The sequence below is a fragment of the Lagenorhynchus albirostris genome, chromosome 12, assembly GCF_949774975.1.
Source record: "Lagenorhynchus albirostris chromosome 12, mLagAlb1.1, whole genome shotgun sequence".
Taxonomy (NCBI): Eukaryota; Metazoa; Chordata; class Mammalia; order Artiodactyla; family Delphinidae; genus Lagenorhynchus; species Lagenorhynchus albirostris.
Window position 1 is genome coordinate 41,063,512 of NC_083106.1, and position 27,575 is coordinate 41,091,086.

The 27,575-nt window shown below is 40.0% G+C and overlaps 1 protein-coding gene across 1 annotated transcript in view; it reads left to right on the top strand.

The window, feature by feature from the left end:
• The first annotated feature begins 1,139 nt into the window (after positions 1-1,139).
• Positions 1,140-27,575, top strand: part of FAM184A (family with sequence similarity 184 member A) — a 120,269-nt gene continuing 93,833 nt past the window's right edge. Inside the window, exon 1 of the mRNA XM_060167576.1 lies at positions 1,140-1,307. Coding sequence (XP_060023559.1) covers positions 1,140-1,307 — 168 coding nt within the window. The remainder of the gene's footprint in view (positions 1,308-27,575) is intronic.

Consider the following 27,575-nt stretch of genomic DNA (forward strand, 5'->3'; position numbering starts at 1 on the left):
ACAAGTAATGACACATTTTAGCCCAGCTCCAAATCCTTAAGGACATCTTGTTCAGCTTCTGTTTTCCCCTTTACTTGCAGCCAAGTAGATTTCATACATAATTGTCTGGGGCTCCATTAGACTGGGAAGAAGTAGTGGTGCAATGCTATACCAATTGACTGATGAAATGTGTCCTCTCCACATAGACACTTGGTGTTGAATGAGGGACAGTGCCTGGCACGTAGTCGGTCAGCCTAAGACACTCTAACAATCATGTTTGTGTGAGTTTGAAAGGAAGGGTCTGGGTAGGGGGTATCGGATTCCCCGCGACTTCATTACGCACGTCTCCGGTGCTGAGGCCATTGTTGGGAGGGAGCGGGATGTGAGTTTGCCGCTTTTCTTGGGGAAGAGCCACTTGGGCCCAGCGCACGCGATGATGCACGTGGAAAGGCTCGGTAAATCGGCACGCGCTCTACACACCGAAGGTGACCACGGCCCAGTTTTTTCTGGCACGCGCGGCACACGGGGCTTACCACGAGCCGGCCGGAGCTCGGGGCTCCCCGCCGCAGGGGTAGACACTGGCTGCGAGCCCCGCAAGAGGCACCCGCGCCGATCGCCGGGCTGCGGGGCAGGCGGCGGCGCGGGGCGGAGCTTGGCTGCGGGGAAATGACGTCGCCACCCCGCGCGCTCCGCGAGCCCTAGTAACGGCGGCTCCGCGGCTCCCGCGTCCTCCTGCAGGTCCCCGCCTTCCCCCGCAGCAGCCCGCCCAGTCTCCTCCTCCCTCCGCACCCCCCTAGGCGGCTGTCCCTCTGGGTGTCGGGTGGGAGCGGGACCTGCGGGGCCACGCTGCCCACGTCTCCCCTCGCCAGGCGCGAGCTGAAGAGAGGGTGAGAGCGGATAGGGCCCGGGGCCGCCGCCGCACCCTGGGCATCTGCCCCGCGCCGGTGTCGCCCGCGGCTTCGGGCCGGCGGGGCAGCCCCGTCCCTGGACGGCGGTGACTCGGGGTTCGCGGGCGGGGTGGCGCGGGCGGCCGCGGCTGGCGGGCGCCGGGTGTCGGGTCCGGAAGCGGCCGCCCCGGCTCTTGCGCCCCCGTCGCCGTTGCTCGGCGGGCCGCACCCCGAGCGCGGGCACCGGTGCCCCGGCCGGGGTCTGCCGGGAAGATGGCGACCCCGGGCATGAGCTGGCAGCAGCACTATTACGGCGGCTCGGCGGCTGGGGCGGCCAAATTCGCGCCCTCGCCGGCCGCCGCGCAGCAGGCGGGGCACTGCATGGACTACAACCAGGACTTGCACCTGAAAATGAGCAAGAAAATCGCCCAGCTCACCAAGGTAAGGGAGCGGCTGCGGGGTGGGCACTGCGGAGACGCCGCGCGGGGCCCACCTGCCGGGTTGGGAGGCTGCGCGCCCTGCGCGCGGGGCGAGTTGAAAGGGGGCTGTTTTGGGGAAGCAACAGCCAGAGGCTTACCTCCTGTAACCGTTCAAACTTTGGTGCAACGCCGGTGACGTTAATTTAAACTAAATTAAACCCGACAGCAAAGCTGGGTTTATGGGACTTGCCCCCCGCTACCCTTTTGGGGTAAGCCAGCACAGAACAAATTAGGATCTACTTCTTTTACGGCACAATAATAAATCACTTTAGTTTTGCTCTCGTGCATCTGCCAAGGCTCCACGAGGCTTTACTGTAACTGTATAAAGTACAGTACCGTAATTACCCAATATGATCCGGAGTCTTCGAATTCCATCAGTATCTTTCATTGGTTACGCAGTTAAGGGGAGAATAAATCCTGCTGAGCGATGTAGGAGGATAAAACATACCTAGCGTGCCATTTTCAGGATGTAATGAGTCATTCCTTATACTGACAGAATGTCAAACAAGGCTTTTTAGATGAATCATGTGTCTGCATTTACTTAAATGTCTCAATCTATCAGAAGATAATTTTCAAAGGGCAAATACGCCCGCAGATTTGGCCAGTTGTAGTTTAGAATCGTCTTTGGATGGTGAGCTTTTTTTCTGCTTAAGGAAATGTTGATAATGAGAAACAGTTGGTATCTGTGAAGCAGGAGCAACTTAGATCAATTACATTGCTCTCTTTAGAGCTCAGGAGCAATCTTTCAATACCCATTACGTGAGAAGTGATTCGTGGTTTCTGAAAGCTAGTAGAAGTGATAGACCTTAGTTTAGTGTTTAAGTGGAGTTGGCTAACCACTTGTTAGGAGTGTTGGTATGTGAAGAGAGGCTGGCATTGTGGGGTTTGCTACTAGATAACCTCTGAAGTCCGACTCTTTCAACTTCAAGCAATTTTGCTTGTTGGTGTTTGGTTTTTGTTTTATGTCAGCACCGTCTCAGAGGTTGCTACGTGTCCAGTTTTTACTATTTCTCTTTTGACTGAGGGTCCCCAAATTCAGAGAAGGGAAGGCCCAAGAAGGAACAGTAGTATACCATCAGAGCATTTACACATTTGGGAGCTAAAAGCCAGGCTTTCTGAGATCATGTTTGGTCTTTAGAATACTGATGTCCAGAATGAAGCACATGTATATTTATTTGTTCTGATTTTCTCTTACAGTGTGTCCAAAACATCCATTATTTTTGTTTTAGGTTGTAACCCTCTAGGGCCCTGCTGTAAGTCATAGAAACACTCAGTAAGCTGGTAGTGGAACTGTGTACAGTTTAACAAATGAAGTTTCTTTTCTCTCCAGCAAACTACTTTTCTTTTTACTTATACTTTTTCAATTTCCTGTTCTTTTATCAGAAAAAAAAATCACAACTGGGAAATGTTGGAGTACTACTAGAAGTTGCAATCACTTTCTTTACACTACCCACCTCAAACCTAACAAAGCAGGAGGCTGCCCTCTTGCCAGCGCTCTCATCACGGCTTGAGTGCTATATCTAATCTTTCCTGAGTATTACTGGACTCTGATTTAGTGTTTATAGTTACAGTCTCTAAACACTCACGCCACCCTCTCTGCTAAGTGCCTCAGACATTTAATCTCACACTAGAGTTTCTCAGCCTCCACGCTACTGACATTTTAGACTGAATAATTCCTTGTTGGGAGTGGGCAGGGCTGCCCTGTGCACTATAGGATGTTTAGCACTATCCCTGGTGCTACCTAGCAGCTTCTACTTGTAGTCCCCACATGCACACACAGTAGTGACAATACACATGTCTCCAGGCCAATTTATGTTGCCAAATGTTCCCAGGGGAGGGATGGGCAGGTGGAGAACCGCTGATTAACACTGAAATATCCCACCCCGTCTCTTAACCTCTGTTACTAAGACAATGCAGGAGAATGGAACAGTCTGATAATAGGGCTGTGTTTCAGCCAACACCCTTCAGTTTCTGAAACATACAATAAGACCTGCTTGCTTTAGGTACCAACTTGGAAACTGTCAATTTTATAGTCACATATACTTATGGTAAATACCATAAGAATGATATCATGAGTAATATATTGACTGATAGAAATTTTACTGCTATCTGCTTTATAGAGTTTTCACTCATGAAGAGTTTATTAATAAATTCACACCAGTAGAGGTTTGTTAATAGAACTATGTTTGGAACTTGGCAATAGCTTGTATTTCAAAATTAGACACTATAAAGGTAACCATTAAAATAAGATTTTATTTCTTTTGGAAATGAGTCAGCAGAACTCACCTCTTCAATGTTATTGTTAGCATGGCTTGGGAATCTGACACACTGTCTTGAGTTAAAACTCCTGCTCTACCATTTTTTTTTTTTTTTTTTTTTTGCTGTACGCAGGCCTCTCACTGTTGTGGCCTCTTCCGTTGCGGAGCACAGGCTCCGGACCCGCAGGCTCAGCGGCCATGGCTCACGGGCCCAGCTGCTCCGCGGCATGTGGGATCTTCCCGGACCGGGGCACGAACCCGTGTCCCCTGCATCAGCAGGCGGACTCTCAACCACTGCGCCACTAGGGAAGCCCCAGTTGTTGCACTTTTGATATAGTTTAGTCCAGTTATCATTTACGGATGTAACTAGTATAAGATTGGGTATAAGGTTGCAAAGAGCAGGAACAGTTGCTTTGTGTTCTCTGTGCTTAGCATCCAACCATTCTTAAAAGTCTTCTTTTAATACCAAACTTATGTGTCTCCTCCCAAGAACTGCCCTGACCAACCTGGGCCTTTCTGGGTTTGCCTTACTCTGAATTACTGTAACATTTATTGTCTGTACTTCTTATTTGATACTTAATAATACACATTTGCACACCATTTATTGTGTTTATAAATATACTTTGTTTCTCTAATTTGGCTGTAAGTTCCTCAGCTGTAGAGACTATATATTTCATGTAACCTTAATATGAATGTTTTGCACGTAGTGTTTTAAAAGCTTAATAAATATTTATTGAAGATAATGATGTACCACGTAATTTTGTTATATAGTAGAGTAAGTCAGTAAATATTTTTGAGGAGTTGTATCTGCTACTCTTCTGGATTAATGCTAGATCATTTCAGCTGAGTTAAATTACTCTTAAATATTTAAATATTTGGCTTCCCCTTAAACTGCTTCAAAAAGCTATATATTATTTTATTATTTTTGATGGAAAAATAAAAACAAAGCACTTTGTCTAAAATATATTATTTATCATTTCAAAATGAAGGTAATTTATATGCCAGATTCTTAGCAAATGTGCAAAAATAGTCTTTTGATCATTTAATATTAACTCTGCTTTTACTATATTCAAAACCTGAATGTGTTTATATAATACCAAAACCAGTGAAATTTTCAAACAATTCTGTTTTCTCTATGTTAACTTCAACTGATTTCTCACTAGTTTGTTTGAATTACCTAAATACTGTTTCATAATAATATTTAGTTTTGGTTATGACTTGGATTGTTTCAGCTTGGCATATGCCAAACGTAGCATCTTTTTTTCCCTCCTTTGTTACACTGCAGCTTTGTCATTCTATTATGCAGCAGCTTAGGTGGAGGTGTAATCTTTTGGTCATAGCTGAGTGGTTTGAATTAATTTCCTGTATTTTACTAATGGGCACAAAAGCATGATATGCTATTAATCAATTGTCTAAAAACTTATAAATCGACTACCTTTAGAGTTAAAAGGTTTAGAGCTGGAAGAAACCATAGATTCTTACCAGCCTAACCCTCTCATTTTACAGGTATGGAAGTTGAGGGTGTAAAGTCATTTGAAGACTATATAGCTTGTCACTGGCAGATCTTGGATTCAAACCCAGGTCTCTGGAATGGTCTAGGAGAGGGGCAGCCATACTAGCAGGTCTCTTTTTGCTGTGTATGCCTTCCTTCTAACTAATATTACCCACTCAGCTCCTAAGAGGCCACGGAGTTTTTTCCCCATGTTGGCACTATGTTTTGCTTACCATTGAATCACAGACCTGATGAGAGTGAAACCCGCCTGCCTCTTCCATACACTGCACAGTTTCTGGATATGTGGGTTGTACAGTTTGTGACTGTGGCTTTGGTAGATTTGTAACAGCTGTTTTTTTTATATTCTCAGATAAATGTCATAATATTTTCATGTTTTTATTAACAGCTTCAGTCGTTCCAGACTTTAAAAATTCTTTAATTAGGTTGATTTAGATACTGTCATACTTGGTGTCCAAGTTACTACTATGTGGTTATTTTAATTATTTTTCTTTTGACTGGTTGCTTTCTTAATTGGATTGTTGCTTAAGTCCCATTTCTGAGGGCAGTATGTTGGAAGTTTTCCAATTTTTCTCCCCCTGACCCCTCTCTGTCTTGTTTATGAAAATCTTGTGCTGTCTTCTAAATTGTCAACCTCTAAAAAAGTAGTATGAAGGATAATGGTTCAGCAAAATTTGATTGAAACAATTTGTTTATTTTAATAAGTAAATTTCTATGCTTTCTTAAAATTATGAGTATTTCTGAAATTTTCATATCTTAAATTTGAGATGAGAATGGAGTAACCTGGGTCTGTAAAGCCAGTTAACTTCCAAATGACAATAGGAGGTAATGGGAGTGGGGTAAGAGTGGTAAAGTACTATTATTCTGCCCTTTCAATTTATTTTATGAGATTAAAAACCTCTTTTATCTGTGAGCAAATAAACTTGAATATTATGCCATGAAAATGGGATTGATGTGAATAATAGAAATTCTTTTTTTTTTTTTTTTTTTTTTTTTTTTTTTTGCGGTACGCGGGCCTCTCACTGTTGTGGCCCCTCCCGTTGCGGAGCACAGGCTCCGGACGTGTAGGCTCAGCGGCCATGGCTCACGGGCCCAGCCGCTCCACGGCACGTGGGATCTTCCCAGACCGGGGCACGAACCCGTGTCCCCTGCATCGGCAGGCAGACTCTCAACCACTGCGCCACCAGGGAAGCCCAATAATAGAAATTCTTAATTCCATATTTGTTTTTTCATCGGAGAAAGTTTCTATCCTTCAGGCTACTTTGGAATGAAAACAACAGTGAGTCTATTGGAATTGGTGTCCCCCATCCCTTTTGGGAGACAAACACCTGAGGAGAGATGGGAGAAAACTGCTAACTGAATTCAGTGTTTGTTTTTTTTTTAAATAAAAACTGTTTTATAAATATGTGGGGAAAATACTACTTTCAGGTGTGCTCTGAGCCATAAAGGTTTTGGTTTTTTTTTTTTCTTTAACTCCATAACTTAACGGTCCTTTAAAATATTTTGGAAAATAGTCTCTGACTGTCAATCAATTAATATATGGAAATGAATTTTGGAAACACCAGTCTTTGCAGGTTGAGGATCACCAGTTATTGTCAGTTAAGTTTGGTATACTTAACATTTGAGACCAGAGCAAATATTTTAGAAAATAAACCTTTTTTTTTAGCTTTCTGTTAAACTACAGCAGTGAGTACTGTCATTTGTAGGCCTCAAACTTATTTCATTAATGATTACATCTTTCTTTCCTACCAAAACTTTAACAAGAATGTATAAAAAGTAGTGAAGTTGAATATGTGAAAAATTTTTGTTCTATATCTTTTATTACTGTCATTTTGAGATATAAAGGGAGACTGAGACTACCAAAGGACCTATAGTGGATGGAAAAACAAGACTTAGTGATTAACCATAATACTTGGGATTTGGATAGTAGACTCAGCTACGCGGTAACACCTTATTTATTATAAGGGAGATAGTATTTTAATGACTTTTAAAAATTACTTATCTGTATTTCTTTATATGTACATCTCTGTTTTGAGGTTTAAGAAGGTTTGAAAATAAAATGTTGGTTCATAAAGTGCATTACTAATATTTAAATTATCAATAAAATTGCTAATTTTAGTAAAATATAAAGATAAATCCCTATTCAAAATTGTTGGATAATGAATTATTTCAGTTAACAAGAAGTTAACCATAGGGATTAATCATTTTCTACCTTCCAAAATAATATACTTACATTCAAGTCATACCATTCATAAATTATGTAGAGTCCTTTATCACTTCCAGATCCTTGTTGATAATCAGTATATTTACAGATTAGGCCAGACATATACCAGTCCTTTGCCAAGTGCTGAAACTTTATTTGTGAATAAATTGTTATTTTCTTTTTTTTTTTGCGGTACACTGGCCTCTCACTGTTGTGGCCTCTCCCGTTGCGGAGCACAGGCTCCGGACGCGCAGGCCCAGCGGCCATGGCTCAGGCCCAGCTACTCCGTGGCATGTGGGATCTTCCCAGACCGGGGCACGAACCCATGTCCCCTGCATCGGCAGGCGGACTCTTAACCACTGCGCCACCAGGGAAGCCCTACTTTCATTTTTTATTTGCCATGTCTCTCTTCCTTATAAAATGAAGTGCGGAGTTTGGATAGTTACATACTCTAGATATTGGGCTTTCCGGTTGGAAAGATTTTGTTTATTCTGCTAAATGTGTGTCTGAGTGTTCCCAGGTATTTGCATTTTTCATCCTGTTTCTCCTTAAGCACAGTCTTGACAGAATCTCATTTCTTTCAGAAAACATTTCATAACCAAAACACTAAATAGTATTCTGTTCATTTTTTTTTCTTTTTAAAATTTTTATTGGAGTATAGTTGACTTACAGTGTTGTGTTAGTTTCAGGTGTGGTGTACAGCAAAGTGAATCTGTTATACATATATATATATATCTCGCCACTCTTTTTTAGATTCTTTTCCTTTATAGGCCATTACAGAGTATCAAGTAGAGTTCCCTGTGCTATTCAGTAGGTTCTTATTAGTTATCAGTTTTATATATAGTACTATGTATATGTCAATCCCAGTCTCCCAGTTTATCCCTCCTCCCCCCTTGCCCCCTGTCTATTCTTAGATCTTTTGCCTAGTGAAGCACTATGTAAACAAAGTACAAGTAATTTTGAGAGGAAGTTGTGTACTCGTGTATGTTTAATATAATGATCTACTCAGAGCAACAAGAGAAGATATACTTAAATATGACTAAAATAGAGCATGTAGATCTAAAAGGTTGGTAAACTTTTGTTGACTGTCTAGTCCTTGAAAGATACTGTGCTGGCCACTATTAATTAATACTATCAATTTATAGTACCGTTTTTAGCCTATATATTTTTCTCATTTTTTTCTATAGACTTTTTTTTAACAGCACGTTCTTATTAGTCATCAACTTTATCCACATCAGTGTATACATGTCAATCCCAATCGCCCAATTCATCACACCACCATCCCCACCCGACCACAGCTTTCCCCCCTTGCTGTCCATACGTATTTTCTCTACTTCTGTGTCTCAATTTCTGCTCTGCAAACCGGTTCATCTGTACCATTTTTCTAGGTTCCATGTATATGAGTTAATATATGATATTTGGTTTTCTCTTTCTGATGTATGTCACTCTGTATGACAGTCTCTAGATCCATCCACGTCTCAGCAAATGACCCAATTTCGTTCCTTTTTATGGCAGAGAAGTATTCCATTGTATATATGTACCACATCTTCTTTATCCATTCATCTGTCGATGAGCATTTAGGTTGCTTCCATGACCTGACTATTGTAAATAGTGCTGCAATAAACATTGGGGTGCATGTGTCTTTCTGAATTATGGTTTTCTCTGGTTATATGCCCAGTAGTGGGATTGCTGGATCATATGGTAATTCTATTTTTAGTTTTTTAAGGAACCTCCATACTGTTCTCCACAGTGGCTGTATCAATTTACATTCCCACCAACAGTGCACGAGGGTTCCCTTTTCTCCACACCCTCCCCAGCATTTGTTGTTTGTAGATGTTCTGATGATGCCCATTCTAACTGGTGTGAGGTGATACCTCATTGTAGTTTTGATTTGCATTTGTCTAATAATTAGTGATGTTGAGCAGCTTTTCATGTGCCTCTTGGCCATCTGTATGTCTTCTTTGGAGAAATGTCTATTTAGGTCGTCTGCCCATTTTTGGATTGGGTTGTTTTTTTTTTAATATTGAGCTGCATGAGTTGTTTATATATTTTGGAGATTAATCCTTTGTCCATTGATTCGTTTGCAAATATTTTCGCCCATTCTGAGGGTTATCTTTTTGTCTTATTTATGGTGTCCTTTGCTGTGCAAAAGCTGTGAAGTTTCATTAGGTCCCATTTTTTAATTTTTGTTTTTATTTCCATTACTCTAGGAAGTGGATCAAAAAAGATCTTGCTGTGATTTATGTCAAAGAGGTTTCCTCCTAGTTTCTTCTAAGAGTTTTATAATGTCCGGTTTTACATTTAGGTCTCGAATCCATTTTGATTTTATTTTTGTGTATGGTGTTAGGTAGTGTTCTAATTTCATTCTTTTACATGTAGCTGTCCAGTTTTCCCAGCACCACTTATTGAAGAGACTGTCTTTTCTCCATTGTATATCCTTGCCTCCTTTGTCATAGATTAATTGACCATATGTGCGTGGGTTTATCTCTGGGCTTTCTATCCTGTTCCATTGATCTATATTCCTGTTTTTGTGCCAGTACCATATTGTCTTGATGACTGTAGATTTGTAGTATAGTCTGAAGTCAGGGAGCCTGATTCCTCCAGCTCCGCTTTTTTCCCTTAAGACTGCTTTGGCTATTCGGGGTCTTTTGTGTCTCTATACAAATTTTAAGATTTTTTTGTTCTAGTTCTAAAAAATGCCATTGGTAATTTGATAGGGATTGCACTAAATCTGTAGTTTGCTTTGGGTAGTATAGTCATTTTCACAATATTGATTCTTACAATCCAAGAACATGGTATATCTCTCCATTTGTTTGTATCATCTTTAATTTCTTTCATCAGTATCTTATAGTTTTCTGCATACAGGTCTTTTGTCTCCCTAGGTAGGTTTATTCCTAGGTATTTTATTCTTTTTGTTGCAATCATAAATGGGAGTGTTTCCTTAATTTTTCTTTCAGATTTTTCATCATTAGTATATAGGAATGCAAGAGATTTCTATGCATTAATTTTGTATCCTGCAACTTTACCAAGTTGATTGATTAGCTCTAGTAGTTTTCTGGTGGCATCTTTAGGATTCTCTATGTATAGTATCATGTCATCTGCAAACAGTGACAGTTTTACTTCTTTTCCAGTTTGTATTCCTTTTATTTCTTTTTCTTCTCTGATTGCTGTGGCTAGGACTTCCAAAACTATGTTGAATATTAGTGGAGAGAGTGGACATCCTTGTCTTGCTCCTGATCTTAGAGGAAATGCTTTCAGTTTTTCGCCATTGAGAATGATGTTTGCTGTGGGTTTGTCATATATGGCCTTTATTATGTTGAGGTAGGTTCCCTCTTTGCCCACTTTCTGGAGAGTTTTTATCATAAATGGGTGTTGAATTTTCTCAAAAGCTTTTTCTGCATCGATTGAGATGATCGTGTGGCTTTTATTCTTCAATTTGTTAATATGATGTATCACATTGATTGATTTGCGTATATTGAGGAATCCTTGCATCCCTGGGAGAAATCCCACTTGATCATGGTATATGATCCTTTTAATGTGTTCTTGGATTCTGTTTGCTAGTATTTTGTTGAGGATTTTTGTATTTATATTCATCAGTGATATTGGTCTGTAATTTTCTTTTTTTGTAGTGTCTTTGTCTGGTTTTGGTATCAGGGTGATGGTGGCCTCATAGAATGAGTTTGGGAGTGTTCCTTCCTCTGCAGTTTTTTGGAAGAGTTTGAGAAGGATGGTTGTTAGCTCTTGTCTAAATGTTTGATAGAATTCACCTGTGAAGCCATCTGGTCCTGGACTTCTGTTTGTTGGAAGATTTTTTGTTTGTTTGTTTGTTTTGTGGTACGCGGGCCTCTCACTGCTGTGGCCTCTCCCGTTGTGGAGCACAGGCTCTGGATGCGCAGGCTCAGTGGCCATGGCTCACGGGCCCAGCCGCTCCGTGGCATGTGGGATCTTCCCGGACCGGGGCACGAACCCGTGTCCCCTGCATCGGCAGGCGGACTCTCAACCACTGTGCCACCAGGGAAGCCCTGTTGGAAGATTTTTAATCGCAGTTTCAATTTCATTACTTGTGATTGGTCTATTCATATTTTCTATTTCTTCCTGGTTCAGTCTTGGAAAGTTATACCTTTCTAAGAATTTGTCCATTTCTTCCAGGTTGTCCATTTTATTGGCATAGAGTTGCTTGTAGTAGTCTCTTAGGATGATCTGTATTTCTGCGGTGTCTGTTGTAACTTCACCTTTTTCATTTCTAATTTTATTGATTTGAGTCCTCTCCCTCTTCTGCTTGATGAGTCTGGCTAATGGTTTATCAATTTTGTTTATCGTCTCAAAGAACCAGCTTTTAGTTTTATTGATCTTTGCTATTGTTTTCTTTGTTTCTATTTCATTTATTTCTGGTCTGATCTTTATGATTTCTTTCCTTCTGCTAACTTTGGGTTTTGTTTGTTCTTCTTTCTCTGGTTCCTGTAGGTGTAAGTTTAGATTGTTTATTTGAGATTTTTCTTGTTTCTTGAGGTAGGCTTGTAGAGCTATAAACTTCCCTCTTAGAACTGCTTTTGCTGCATCCCATAGGTTTTGGATTGTCATGTTTTCATTGTTATTTGTTTCTAGATATTTTTTGATTTCCTCTTTGATTTCTTCAGTGATCTCTTGGTTATTTGGTAACGTATTGTTTAGCCTCCATGTATTTGTGTTTTTTACATTTTTTTCCCCTGTAATTCATTACTGATTTCATAGTGTTGTGGTCAGAAAAGATGCTTGATATGATTTCAGTTTTCTTAAATTTACTTGGGCTTGATTTGTGAACCAAGGTGTGATCTGTCCCAGAGAATGTTTCGTGCGCACTTGAGAAGAAAGTGTAATCTGCTGTTTTTTGGATGGAATGTCCTATAAATATCAATTAAATCTATCTAGTCTCATGTGTCATTTAAAGCTTGTGTTTCCTTATTAATTTTCTGTTTGGATGGTCTGTCCATTGGTGTAAGTGAGGTGTTGTAGTCCCCCACTAGTATTGTGTTACTGTCGATTTCCTCTTTTATAGCTGTTAGCCTCTTTTATAGCTGTTGCCTTATGTATTGAGGTGCTCCTTTGTTGGGTGCGTGTATATTTATAATTGTTATGTCTTCTTCTTGGATTGATGCCTTGATCATTATGTAGTGTCCTTCCTTGTCTCTTGTAACATTCTTTATTTTAAAGTCTATTTTGTCTGATATGAGAATTGCTACTCCAGCTTTCTTTTGATTTCCATTTGCATGAAATATCTTTTTCCATCCCCTCACTTTCAGTCTGTATGTGTCCCTAGGTCTGAAGTGGGTCTTGTAGACAGCATATACATGGGTCTTGTTTTTGTATCCATTCATAAAGCCTTTGTCTTTTGGTTAGAGAATTTAATCCATTCACATTTAAAGTAATTGTCGATATGTATTTCCTGTGACCATTTTCTTAATTGTTTTGGGTTTGTTTTTGTAGGTCCTTTGCTTCTCTTGTGTTTCCTCCCACTTAGAGAAGTTCCTTTAGCATTTATTGTAGAGCTGGTTTGGTGGTGCTGAATTCCCTTAGCTTTTGCTTGTCTGTAAAGCTTTTGATGTCTCCATCGAATCTGAATGAGATCCTTACAGGGTAGAGTAATCTTGGTTGTAGGTTCTTCCCTTTCATTACTTTAAGTATATCATGCCACTCCCTTCTGGCTTGTAGAGTTTCTGCTGAGAAATCAGCTGTTAACCTTATGGGAGTTCCCTTGTATGTTATTTGTCATTTTTCCCTTGTTGCTTTTAATAATTTTTCTGTGTCTTTAATTTTTGTCAATTTGATTACTATATGTCTCGGCGTGTTTCTCCTTGGATTTATCCTGCCTGGGACTCTCTGTGCTTCCTGGACTTGGGTGGCTATTTCCTTTCCCATGTTAGGGAAGTTTTTCAGTATAATCTCTTCAAATATTTTCTCGGGTCCTTTCTCTCTCTCTTCTCCTTCTGGGACCCCTATAATGCATATGTTGTTGCATGTAATGTTGTCCCAGAGGTCTCTTAGGCTGTCTTCATTTCTTTTCATTCTTTTTTCTTTATTCTGTTCCGCAGCAGTTAATTCCACCATTCTGTCTTCCAGGTCACTTATCCATTCTCCTGCCTCAGTTATTCTGCTATTGATTCCTTCTAGTGTAGTTTTCATTTCAGTTATTGTATTGCTCATCTCTGTTTGTTTGTTCTTTAATTCTTCTAGGTCTTTGTTAAACATTTCTTGCATCTTCTTGATCTTTGCCTCCATTCTTTTTCTGAGATCCTGGATCATCTTCACTATCATTATTCTTAATTCTCTTTCTGGAAGGTTACCTATCTCCACTTCTTTAGTTGTTTTGGGGGTTTTATCTTGTTCCTTCTTCTAGTACATAGCCCTCTGCCTTTTCATCTTGTCTGTCTTTCTGTGAATGTCAGTTTTGTTCCACAGGCTGCAGGATTGTAGTTCTTCTTGCTTCTGCTGTCTGCCCTCTGCTGGATGAGGCTATCTAACGTCTATAGACTTTTGAGAAAATGTGACCAGAATAAAGTAGGTGAACATTTTAATCAAGAGATTAGTTTAATATGACAAATTTTAAATGTTTAATTATTGGCAGCTTTTTCTGTTTGGTTTGTTTTGAGTAGAATATATATATATATATAATTTTCTTAGAGAAACTATGCTAATACCTTTCAACTTCTTCTTTAATAAGACTTTTAAGAATAATTTAAAGAATAAGGTTGACACATTCTCTGGTTACAAACCTTTGTAATGACCAGGGGTAAAGGGGATGAGGGAAATTTCGGTTTTTTGAGTCCCAGGAGTTAATGGGTATGTTTTGGGTTTTGGTGTCTAGGTTGTGGGCCAGAGAGTGATGTTCCCAGAGCCACTGGCCCAATAAGGCAGCAGTGCCTCCCATACGGGTCAGAGGTGTGGTTCAGTGGGTTAGACAGACCCCAGTTTGAATTTCTGTTTCACCACTTACTAGGCTGTGACCTTTAGTAAGTGTTTTAACTTCTCAGAGCCTCAGCTTCATCATCTGTAAAATAAGAATAACAAAGCTTATTTCATAGAATTACTGTAAAGATGAAATAAGGTAATTTGTGTAGGAGAGGAGGTCAATAAATGTCGATTTGTACCCACTCTCCAGGCCTCTCCCATTTGGTTCAGCCTCTGCTGACATTGTCTCTAACGTATTTGTTTTTGTATATATTTTCTCCTCTGATGGGGATATATTCTACATTATTAGGGACCACAGCTATCAAAAGTAAAGGTTGGACGGACAATAAAATACATTTGACTCTCATTATTTGAGGTAGTTATATTCTATGAAGTTATATAGGGGAAATACGGGGTTATGGTCCTAACACCCTGTGGTCACATTTTCATCAAGCCATCAATACATAACCCTGTTTTACGTGTATTTCTGTTTAATGACACTTTATTTAATACATATTGTTGATTCATTAACAGAGTACTCACAGCAAACAGCACTATCATTCATGCCTGAATAAAGCTTGTCTAACATATTGTGTTAGATTTTGAGGTTACATGTAAATTTTAGCAAGTAGCCGAATTTGGAAATATGGAATCCATGAATAACGAGGATCTAGTGTATCTAAAAATGGATGTAGAACTTTGCATCTGCTGTTTACTTAGTCCTACTTTGTCAGATGTTGTCATGGGCCTGTATGACTATGACTCTTATTACACCCTAAACACCCTCATGTGAGTGTGAGTTTGACTTAATATTTCCCTAAATACCCTTAGATGAGAGGGCTGGAAGGGATGGTGGGGATGGAAATACTCATCTTTTGTGTGAGTTGCCAATCACCTAGCAGCCACCCTGCAATCATAAGCATGGGATAAAATTACAATCAGATTCTCTCCTTGTATGTAAATTGTAGTCTGCATAATCTGAACTTGGATCTACCATATTGCCCTAGGTCAGAAAAAGGAAATGTATAAATTATTTCATGGCATGGAGTGAACCCTTTAAAAATATAATGTTGACTTAATTTAAGTAAAACAAAGCCTTATTTTTTATAGTCATCATTTGCTTAAAATGTTTGCAGTTACAGTTACTTTCTTTCCAGCACAAACTGTCAGTGTGGGAGTTGGTTTTGTTAAAAGCCTTTGTCTAGGCACCTAAAGATAACTAGAAATCTTTTACTCACTGAGACTACAGCACAATTGGTTGGATGTTTCTGGGTTGACTTCATGCAACATACAGAAAACTCTTAAAAACTATTTATTCAAATATAGAATGTCTTTGGCAGATAATTAGTCTTACTGGTTTCTATTCCGACATATATCTTCCTTAAATGACCTAGAAGAATGTGCACTTTCAATGTTGTTAATTGTAAGGTATGTTCAGATTGGTACAGGCTTTCTTGTCCCAATCTCCTGGTGATAATCAGAAAATACTGGTGAAAAAGGAGCCCAGATAAGACTACTCTGTGGTCATGAAGGAATTAGCAAAGTTAACTGCTGTAGAAAAAAATAAGAATTTGATCTGAAGCCAAGCCTGTCGCTTTAATATTGCTCTTTAGGACTCTACATATTTTTAACCTTCAGTCCTGCGTCACACCTGCTATTTGTTTTCTCTGTTTGTATTTCTGGATTGTGGAACATCGCTAGAGCAGATTCTGGGACTGGACCATGGCAGAATACTGCCATCCTCCCCCCACCTCCAAGACGTCCCCGTCCTAATCCCTGGGACCTGTGAATATGTTACATTACATTTACGGGTATCATTAAGTTGAGGATCTTGAAATGGAGATTATCCTTGGTTATTTGGATGGGGCAGTATAATCACAAGGATTCTTCTGAGCAAAAGAGGGAGGCCGGAGAGTCAGTGTGAGAGTGATGGGGTGTGAGAAAGACTTGACAGCCGTTGCTGGCGCTGAAGATGGAAGGGGACCACGAGCCCAGGAATGCGTGACCTCTAGAAGCTGGAAACAGCAGGGAAACAGATACTCCCCAAGAGCCTCTTTTCAGACTTCTGACCTTCATAGTTATAAGATTAATAAATTTGTGTTGCTCGAAGTCACTGACTTTGTTATAAATTGTTACAGTAGCAACAGGGAACCAGTGCATGGACTTCTATTGCTCTACAGCATCATGTAACCCAGTGTTACCTAATCAACATCACGTAACTCAGTATGGCTGCGCTGTGCCATGTGGCTGTCTCTGAATTGTCCACAGTTGTATCGTCTCCTCTTTCTGTATACACATTGAGTAGGTAAGCTACTTTCTATTTTACTAAAACTATGAAGACTATCAAGCCTAAGTTACTTGTGTACAAAGACTACAGAGTCATCTAATCCTTGAGAGAACTTCCTCCTGGTCCTGCCACCTTAACTCTTGTGTATGTGCTGTTTCTCTGTGTCTGAAATAGATCACACTTGACAGGGACAGATGAGAATCAAGGAAACTAATTGGGAGTCTATTGTAATATAGTATTGGTGAGAATTGTGAGGGCCTGAATTAGGACTATGGTGAGAGAGGGAAAGAGGTGATTTGGGAAATCTCAAATATGAGGGGCAGATTGGAGAAACGTTTTGGAGATAAACTTGTAAAGATTTTATGACAGTTTATTGTAGGGAAGATTGAGGATAACAGGTCTCCGTCACATAGTAAGTACTCAAATAATGGTTAAATGAATGAATGAGCAACTAGATAGATATTGATTGATGTCAACTGAGATAGGAATATAGGAAGGACATCTATTGTTGTGTAACACATTACCTCCAAATTTAGCGTCTTAAGACAACAAACGTTTATTATCTCCCAGTTTCTGAGGTCCAGAAATCCAGGTGTCACTTAGCTGGGTGGCTCTGGCTCGGGGCTTCTCGTGCGGTTGCAGTCACTCTGAAGACTTAACTGGGTCTGGAGGCTCCAGCTTCAAGTTGACTCGTGGCTGCTAGTGTGGGACTTCAGTGCTTCACCAAGTGAGATTCTCTGTAGCAGGTGTTGCGAGGGAGTTGAGGAGAGATTACTAAATATGAGAGGAAGTGTAGTAATCTCCCCTCATATAGGTGATTATTAAAATCATGAGTGACTGGGGCCTTAAGCAGAATAGAAAACATTTAGAATAGCTGCGGTGGGAAGGAGGAGAAAACAGCTAACCAGATTCAAGTGAAAGGATCAGTGAGATGTGTGGTTGTCCCAGGAGGAATTTAGACGTGATATTTGGTATCGGTTTGAATGCTGTGCAGTTTTCTGCAAAGTCCTGCCGTACTGTGGAGAGGACCATTGTTCACCAAATGTAGGAGAAAAGGCATGTTATTAAAGGATTAATCCAGAGTCTGAGTTTTGCCTGAGAGGTGTAGCAGAACTGGGATTTAAGAGACTTAAAGAGCTTTGATAGAGAATACTTCAGTTAATCTACCCTGGTGTGCTGCACGGGGAAGCAAGTGAGGTTTAGGATGGAGCTAATAGATAAAGGAAAATTTAGGAATTGAGAGGACCGTCGGTATGTAATGTAGATAATGGGCAGTGGTTGAGGGATAACACAAGGAGTTGTAGCATGAGAGGGAGCTATATGAAGATTTCTAAAATGAACTAAGTTATAACAAGATCCAGGGCACAGTCTTGAGAATGTTTATGGGTGAGTGAGGTTCTTAGAGTTAGGAATCCCAAAGAACTTTAAGTCTGGTCTTCTGGATTCTACATGCATTTTTGAAATTTCCAAAGATAATGGCAGAGTTGGGATAGGAGGATTTGCGAGTCCCATGGCTAAATTTATTCTAAAGTGGGCAGTGACTGGGAGCCTGGTTTGTTACTCTGATGAGGCAGGTGGAGTGAGTGATAAAGCTAAGTAATAAAGCAAGAGGCTGTTTTCATTATGGGGGAAGAATAATGATTTGGAATGGTTAACAGTAAATACCATTTTTAAGCAACGATTTCGTGTTATTTTCTTATGATATTTAATTCAATTCTTACCATACCCTGTGAGGTTATTAGACTTTATGAGGAAGTTGAGCATTAGAGAGTTTAAGTGACTTGCCCTGGGCCCTGCTGCTAGAAGAGGTAGGAGTTGAACCTCGGTTGTCTGACTTTTTAGAAAGCAGCATTAGGCAGCTAGGTGAAGGCCCGCATCACTTCCAGACCCCATGATATATTAGGTACAATGTAAAGTCCAGCTTCTGTTGGAAGAGAATCTGTGTCTTTGGCTGAGAGAGACAGAGATGGGTGAAGGAACCAGGGAGTGAGGATGGATACTGGAATTTAATTTGCAGCCATTCTGCATTCACATGTCTAACTAAGCTGGAATATATGGTCTTACAACGCAGAATCTTATTTTGCTTAGGCATTTTTTTTTAGCATCAACTAGAAAATTATAGGTATTCAACAAATGTAAAACAAGGGGCTAGATTTTTTGAGAAAAATGTGATGCTTTTAAGTGAATTATTTGCTCAAATTGTCTTTTCAACTTGATTATTAACTTGTTTATACAACATTTCTGGATAGTTTGTCCTCCTAAAAATAGTGAATAACGTAAATAAAAATGCCTATTTACTAAATATCTGGGACTTTTTTTAGATTGTCAGCTTTTTGTTGATTGATACTTAATCTTAAATCTGAAAATGACAGTTTATAAAATCTAAGCATCTTTTAGAAAACTAGCATAGAAGTTATTTAACAAAAGAAGAGATTTTGTGCAAAATGTAGCCTCTGGAGTGAACATCTCTGAGGTGTGGGACTTTGCCTTTATCCCTGTATGGATAGTCATTCAGCAGCCATTCAGAGTGTCTGACAAATACTAGACCCTGTGGGGGACACGAGTAAGTCAGGAGCACGTCCTCCAAGAGCCTGCAGTCTAGCAGAGGTACGAGACAGAAGTTACCTGAGGCAAAGCAGTATTTGTATTCAGTAAACCGCTTAATGGTCAGTGTTATCTGAGTGGAACTCTGGTCAGATCAGCAAGAACATTCTGAGTGCTTTCATCCTCTACTGAGCACAGCTGCCTTCACCACAGATGGGAGGCAGTGGGACTGACCAGTCTTGCCTCCCACATACCTGGTTACAGTTTCTTGGGAGGACCACGTCAAGAACAAAAGCCATTAAACCAAAAAGCGTATCGCGCACTAAAGTGTATCAGGCCCTGTATTAAGCAGTTTACTTGTGTTGTTTCGTCATCATACGTTTATGAAGTTGGCAGTATTCTCTTCACTTTACAGAAAAAACCCCGAGGCTTGGAGACGTTTAAAGTAACTTTCTCACAGTTGTACAGTGGAAGTAAGAAGGCTGGCCTTGGTCACTTTTCTCTAACATATCTTGGATCCTGTGTAAAACCCACAGTCTGCTGTGTTCAAAATGGTAAGACCAGAGCCCATCTTGGAAGCTTCAAGCCAGCTCTTTCTATCTTACGTCACGTCTCTGTCCCTGGACCCGGCTCCACATATAGCCCCCTGGGTCATCTGGCTTATCCTCAGGCAGTTGTGCTTTCTTCTCCCGGACACTTGTTGGGTTTTTATATTTGCTCTCTGGAACTCTTATTCCATGCTCAGCAAACTTCTCTGCAGCCACATCTCTTCAGAAAATATGCCGTCTTCTTACTTTAATTGAAAACCTGGCTCCCTCCCCAGGATACTGCCTTCCCCTGCTGCTTTTGCAGGTGACTACTACTCATTTTCACACATTTCATCAACCAAATACTCATAAAGAAAATGTAGTTCCATTAGGAAAATGAAGAATTTGATTTTTTTATGCTGTGTTTTGTGAGTGACCAATTTATACTTATTAAATATAGTAGTAAGTTATAAAATAGGCTGTACTTACAAAGATGCAGTGGTTTGAAGAGTTTATATTAAGATTATATCTCAAATAAGAATAGTCTTTTTGCTGAAAATAGTAAAATGTGCTTTTCTGCCAAGATAATTCTTATGGGTAAGAGTAGATAAAATTCAGTATAGCCACTTCTTATTAACACAGCATTTATAATGATAAACGCCTGAAGTACTGGTATAGTTTATTGTTATGATAAGTACTGAATAATTCTTATGCCTGACAGAATATTTACTTATCATGGTATAGTTGGGTGCACAGCATTTGCTTCAAGTAATTATGCCTTTAGTCATGACCTAATTCAAACACAGATTGGAATAAAAGGGTGAAAAAAACTGAAATAATTCCAATAAGTAAAGAGGGATGTTAGAAAGAAGCTTTTAAAACAAATAAGCTGGGAATTCCCTGGTGGCACAGCGGTTAAGAATCCTCCTGCCAATGCAGGGGACACAGGTTCAATCCCTGGCCGGGGAAGATCCCACATGCCATGGAGCAACTAAGCCCATGAGCCACAATTACTGAGCCTGCGCTCTAGAGCCCGCAAGCCACAACTACTGAGCCTGTGTGCCACAACTACTGAAGCCCATGCGCTTAGAGCCCATGCTCCACAGCAAGAGAAGCCACTGCAATGAGAAGCCTGTGCACCGCAACGAAGAGTAGCCCCTGCTCGCCGCAACTAGAGGAAGCCCATGCACAGTAACGAAGACCCAGTGCAGCTAAAAATAAGTAAATAGGGCTTCCCTGGTGGCGCAGTGGTTAAGAGTCCGCCTGCCGATGCAGGGGACATGGGTTCGTGCCCCGGTCCGGGAAGATCCCACATGCCGCGGAGCGGCTAGGCCTGTGAGCCATGGCCGCCGAGCCTGCGCGTCTGGAGCCTGTGCTCTGCAATGGGAGAGACCACAACAGTGAGAGGCCCGTGTACCGCAAAAAAAAAAAAAAAAAAAAAAAAAGTAAATAAATTTATAAAACAAATAAGCTGAAGACCAAACCCTAGGAAATAGTTTTATTGGATATGATGGTTTCTAAAGTTGAGCTGTCAAAATAAATTGGGGAAATTAACAGGGACATCTAAAAAAAAATATTGGAAATGAAAGTTTCAGTAAAGTAAACGGGAAGAAAAATGTGGACTGTGGTCATTAAAGTGAGGAGATGGCCATGTTACCTAACGTACCTTCCAGTTACCTATTGCTGCCTTTCACACCACCCAAAAACTTGTATAAAACAACCACCATTTTATTCTCATACATTGTTGGGTTGGGAATTCAGAGAAGAAACAGTGGGGATGGTTTGCTCCACAATGTCTGGATTTTCAGATGGGAAGACCAGAATAGCTGGGTATGACTTGATCAGGGGGAGTTGAAACAACTGGGGCTGGAGAATACACTTCCAGGATGACTTCTTTACTCGTGTGGTGCCTGGACTGAGATGACTTGAAGGCTGGGCTCAGCTGGGGCAGTTGACTAGAGGAACTACATGTCCTGTCCAGGTAGCTGGAGCTTTTCACAGTTTGCCGGCTTCTGGAGACTGGGTCCTCCGGAGACGAAAGAAAGCTGCAAGGCGTCTACTGATGTAGGCTTGGAAGTCTCAGTATCACTTTTGCCACATTCTGTTGGTTGCAAGCGAATCATTTAGGCCAGTGTAGATTTCAGAGGAGGAGAGTCAGACTCTACTTCTTGATGGGGGAGTGGCAAGGTCCCACTGCAGAAGAGCATGTGGGATGGGAAATGTTGTGATCATTTTTGGAAAATCAGTCTGCCAAAACATACACTTTCTGAGAAGAGAGGAAAAAATTTAACTCACACTTACAGCTTTTTCAGTGATTAACCACAAACTTTCAAGGGATTAAAAAAAGAGATGGTACCTAATATACATTACTAGGAAAAAGCTCTTACTGCCATTTTATTTTTATTTATTTATTTATTTATTTACATCTTTATTGGAGTATAATTGCTTTACAGTGGTGTGTTAGTTTCTGCTTTATAACAAAGTGAATCAGTTATACATATACATATGTTCCCATATCTCTTGCCTCTTGTGTCTCCCTTCCTCCCACCCTCCCTATCCCACCCCTCCAGGTGGTCACAAAGCACCGAGCTGATCTCCCTGTGCTACATGGCTGCTTCCCACTAGTTATCTACCTTACGTTTGGTAGTGTATATATGTCCATGCCTCTCTCTCGCTTTGTCACAGCTTACCCTTCCCCCTCCCCATATCCTCAAGTCCGTCCTCTAGTAGGTCTGTGTCTTTATTCCCATCTTACCCCTAGGTTCTTCATGACATTTTTTTTATTCTTAAATTCCATATACATGTATTAGCATACGGTATTTGTCTTTCTCTTTCTGACTTCACTCTGCATGACAGACTGTAGGTCCATCCACCTCATTACAAATAGCTCAATTTCGTTTCTTTTTATGGCTGAGTAATATTCCATTGTATATATGTGCCACATCTTCTTTACCCATTCATCCAATGATGGGCACTTAGGTTGTTTCCATCTCCGGGCTATTGTAAATAGAGCTGCAATGAACATTTTGGTACATGACTCTTTTTGAATTATGGTTTTCTCAGGGTATATGCCCAGTAGTGGGATTGCTGGGTCATATGGTAGTTCTATTTGTAGTTTTTTAAGGAACCTCCATACTGCTCTCCATAGTGGCTGAACCATTTCACATTCCCACCAGCAGTGCAAGAGTGTTCCCTTTTCTCCACACCCTCTCCAGCATTTATTGTTTCTAGATTTTTTGATGATGGCCATTCTGACTGGTGTGAGATGATATTTCATTGTAGTTTTGATTTGCATTTCTAAAATGATTAATGATGTTGAGCATTCCTTTGTGTGTTTGTTGGCAGTCTGTATATCTTCTTTGGAGAAATGTCTATTTAGGTCTTCTGCCCATTTCTGGATTGGGTTGTTTGTTTTTTTGTTATTGAGCTGCATGAGCTGCTTATAAATTTTGGAGATTAATCCTTTGTCAGTTGCTTCATTTGCAAATATTTTCTCCCATTCTGAGGGTTGTCTTTTGGTCTTGTTTATGGTTTCCTCTGCTGTGCAAATTTGGTCTTTTTTATGGTTTCCTTTGCTGTGCAAAAGCTTTGAAGTTTCATTAGGTCCCATTTGTTTATTTTTGTTTTTATTTCCATTTCTCTAGGAGGTGGGTCAAAAAGGATCTTGCTGTGATTTATGTCATAGAGTGTTCTGCCTATGCTTTCCTCTAAGAGTTTGATAGTGTCTGGCCTTACATTTAGGTGTTTAATCCATTTTGAGCTTATTTTTGTGTATGGTGTTAGGGAGGGAGTGATCTAATCTCATACTTTTACATGTACCTGTCCAGTTTTCCCAGCACCACTTATTGAAGAGGCTGACCTTTTTCCACTGTACATTCCTGCCTCCTTTATCAAAGATAAGGTGACCATATGTGCATGGGTTTATCTCTGGGCTTTCTATCCTGTTCCATTGATCTATATTTCTGTTTTTGTGCCAGTACCATACTGTCTTGATTACTGTAGCCTTGTACTATAGTCTGAAGTCAGGGAGCCTGATTCCTCCAGCTCCGTTTTTCTTTCTCAATATTGCTTTGGCTATTCGGGGTCTTTTGTGTTTCCATACAAATTGTGAAATTTTTTCTTCTAGTTCTGTGAAAAACGCCAGTGGTAGTTTGATAGGGATTGCATTGAATCTGTAGATTGCTTTGGTAGTAGAGTCATTTTCACAATGTTGATTCTTCCAATCCAAGAACATGGTATATCTCTCCATCTATTTGTATCATCTTTAATTTCTTTCATCACTGTCTTATAATTTTCTGAATACAGGTCTTTTGTCTCCTTAGGTAGGTTTACTCCTAGATATTTTATTCTTTTTGTTGCAGTGGTAAATGGGAGTGTTTTCTTGATTTCATTTTCAGATTTTTCATCATCTGTATAGGAATGCCAGAGATTTCTGTGCATTAATTTTGTATCCTGCTACTTTACCAAGTTCATTTATTAGCTCTAGTAGTAGTTCTGGTGGCATCTTTAGGATTCTCTATGTATAGTATCATGTCATCTGCAAACAGTGACAGCTTTACTTCTTCTTTTCCAATTTGGATTCCTTTTATTTCCTTTTCTTCTCTGTATGCTATGAATAAAACTTCCAAAACTGTGTTGAATAAGAGTGGTGAGAGTGGGCAACCTTGTCTTCTTCCTGATCTTAGTGGAAATGGTTTCAGTTTTTCACCATTGGGGACGATGTTGGCTGTGGGTTTGTCATATATGGCCTTTATTATGTTGAGGAAAGTTCCCTCTATGCCTACTTTCTGCAGGGTTTTTATCATAAATCGGTGTTGAATTTTGTCCGAAGCTTTCTCTGCATCGATGAGATGATCATATGATTTTTCTCCTTCAGGTTGTTAATATGGTGTATCACGTTGATTGATTTGCGTATATTGAAGAATCCTTGCATTCCTGGAATAAACCCCACTTGATCATGGTGTATGATCTTTTTAATGTGCTGTTGGATTCTGTTTGCTAGTATTTTGTTGAGGACTTTTGCATCTATGTTCATCAGTGATATTGGCCTGTAGTTTTCTTTCTTTGTGACATCCTTGTCTGGTTTTGGTATCAAGGTGATGGTGGCCTCATAGAATGAGTTTGGCAGTGTTCCTCCCTCTGCTATATTTTGGAAGAGTTTGAGAGGGATAGGTGTTAGCTCTTCTCTAAATGTTTGATAGAATTCGCCTGTGAAGCCATCTGGTCCTGGGCTTTTGTTCTTTTGTTTTTTTTTTTTAACATCTTTATTGGGGTATAATTGCTTTACAATGGTGTGTTAGTTTCTGCTTTATAACAAAATGAATCAGTCATACATAAACATATGTTCCCATATGTCTTCCCTCTTGCGTCTCCCTCCCTCCCACCCCTCCAGGCTGTCACAAAGCACCGAGCCAATATCCCTGTGCCATGCGGCTGCTTCCCACTAGCTATCTACCTTACTACGTTTGTTAGTGTGTATATGCCCATGACTCTCTCTCGCCCTGTCACAGCTCACCCTTCCCCCTCCCCATAACCTGAAGTCCGTTCTCTAGGAGGTCTGCGTCTTTATTCCTGCCTTACCCCTAGGTTCTTCATGACATTTTTTTTCCTTAAATTCCATATATATGTGTTAGCATACGGTATTTGTCTCTCTCTTTCTGACTTACTTCACTCTGTATGACAGACTCTAGGTCTATCCACCTCATTACAAATAGCTCAATTTCGTTTCTTTTTATGGCTGAGTAATATTCCATTGTATATATGTGCCACATCTTCTTTATCCATTCATCCGATGATGGACACTTAGGTTGTTTCCATCTCCGGGCTATTGTAAATAGAGCTGCAATGAACATTTTGGTACATGACTCTTTTTGAATTATGGTTTTCTCAGGGTATATGCCCAGTAGTGGGATTGCTGGGTCATATGGTAGTTCTATTTGTAGTTTTTTAAGGAACCTCCATACTGTTCTCCATAGTGGCTGAACCATTTCACATTCCCACCAGCAGTGCAAGAGTGTTCCCTTTTCTCCACACCCTCTCCAGCATTTATTGTTTCTAGATTTTTTGATGATGGCCATTCTGACTGGTGTGAGATGATACTTCATTGTAGTTTTGATTTGCATTTCTCTAATGATTAATGATGTTGAGCATTCTTTCATGTGTTTGTTGGCAGTCTGTATATCTTCTTTGGAGAAATGTCTATTTAGGTCTTCTGCCCATTTTTGGACTGGGCTTTTGTTTGTTGGAAGATTTTTAATCACACTTTCAATTTCAGTGCTTGTGATTGGTCTGTTCATATTTTCTATATCTTCCTGATTCAGTCTTGGCAGGTTGTGCATTTCTAAGAATTTGTCCATTTCTTCCAGGTTGTCCATTGTATTGGCATAGAGTTGCTTGTAGTAATCTCTCATGATCTTTTGTATTTCTGCAGTGTCAGTTGTTACTTCTCTTTTTTCATTTCTAATTCTATTGATCTGAGTCTTCTCCCTTTTTTTCTTGATGAGTGTGGCTAATGGTTTATCAATTTTGTTTATCTTCTCAAAGAACCGGCTTTTAGTTTTATTGATCTTTGCTGTCGTTTCCTTCATCTCTGTTTCATTTATTTCTGATCTGATTTTTATGATTTCTTTCCTTCTGCTAACTTTGGGGTTTTTTTGTTCTTCTTTCTCTAATTGCTTTAGGTGCAAGGTTAGGTTGTTTATTCGAGATGTTTCCCGTTTCTTAAGGTAGGATTGTATTGCTATAAACTTCCGTCTTTGAACTGCTTTTGCTGCATCCCATAGGTTTTGGGTCATCGTGTCTCCATTGTCATGTGTTTCTAGGTATTTTTTGATTTCCTCTTTGATTTCTTCAGTGATCACTTCGTTATTAAGTAGTGTGTTGTTTAGCCTCCATGTGTTTGTATTTTTTACAGATTTTGTCCTGTAATTGATATCTAGTCTTATAGCGTTGTGGCAGAAAAGATACTTGGTACGATTTCAATTTTCTTAAATTTACCAAGGCTTGATTTGTGACCCAAGATATGATCTATCCTGGAGAATGTTCCATGAGCACTTGAGAAAAATGTGTATTCTGTTGTTTTTGGATGGAATGTCCTATAAATATTAATTAAGTCCATCTTGTTTAATGTATCATTTAAAGCTTGTGTTTCCTTATTTATTTCCATTTTGGATGATCTGTCCATTGGTGAAAGTGGGGTGTTAAAGTCCCCTACTATGAATGTGTTACTGTTGATTTCCCCTTTTATGGCTGTTAGCATTTGCCTTATGTATTGATGTGCTCCTATGTTGGGTGCGTAAATATTTACAATTGTTATATCTTCTTCTTGGATCGATCCCTTGATCATTATGTAGTGTCCTTCTTTGTCTCTTCTAATAGGCTTTATTTTAAAGTCTATTTTGTCTGATATGAGAATTGCTACTCCAGCTTTCTTTTGGTTTCCATTTGCATGAAATACCTTTTTCCATCCCCTTACTTTCAGTCTGTATGTGTCTCTAGGTCTGAAGTGGGTCTCTTGTAGACAGCATATATATGGGTCTTGTTTTTGTATCCATTCAGCCAAACTGTGTCTTTTGGTGGGAGCATTTAGTCCATTTACATTTAAGGTAATTATCAATATGTATGTTCCTATTCCCATTTTCTTAATTGTTTTGGGTTCGTTATTGTAGGTCTTTTCCTTCTGTTGTGTGTCTTGCCTAGAGAAGATCCTTTAGTATTTGTTGTAAAGCTGGTTTGGTGGTGCTGAACTCTCTCAGCTTTTGCTTGTCTGTAAAGGTTGTGATTTCTCCATCAAATCTGAATGAGATCCTTGCTGGGTAGAGTAATCTTGGTTGCAGGTTTTTCTCCTTCATCACTTTAAATATGTCCTTCCACTCCCTTCTGGCTTGCAGAGTTTCTGCTGAAAGATCAGCTGTTAACCTTATGGGGATTCCCTTGTGTGTTATTTGTTGTTTTTCCCTTGCTGCTTTTAATATGCTT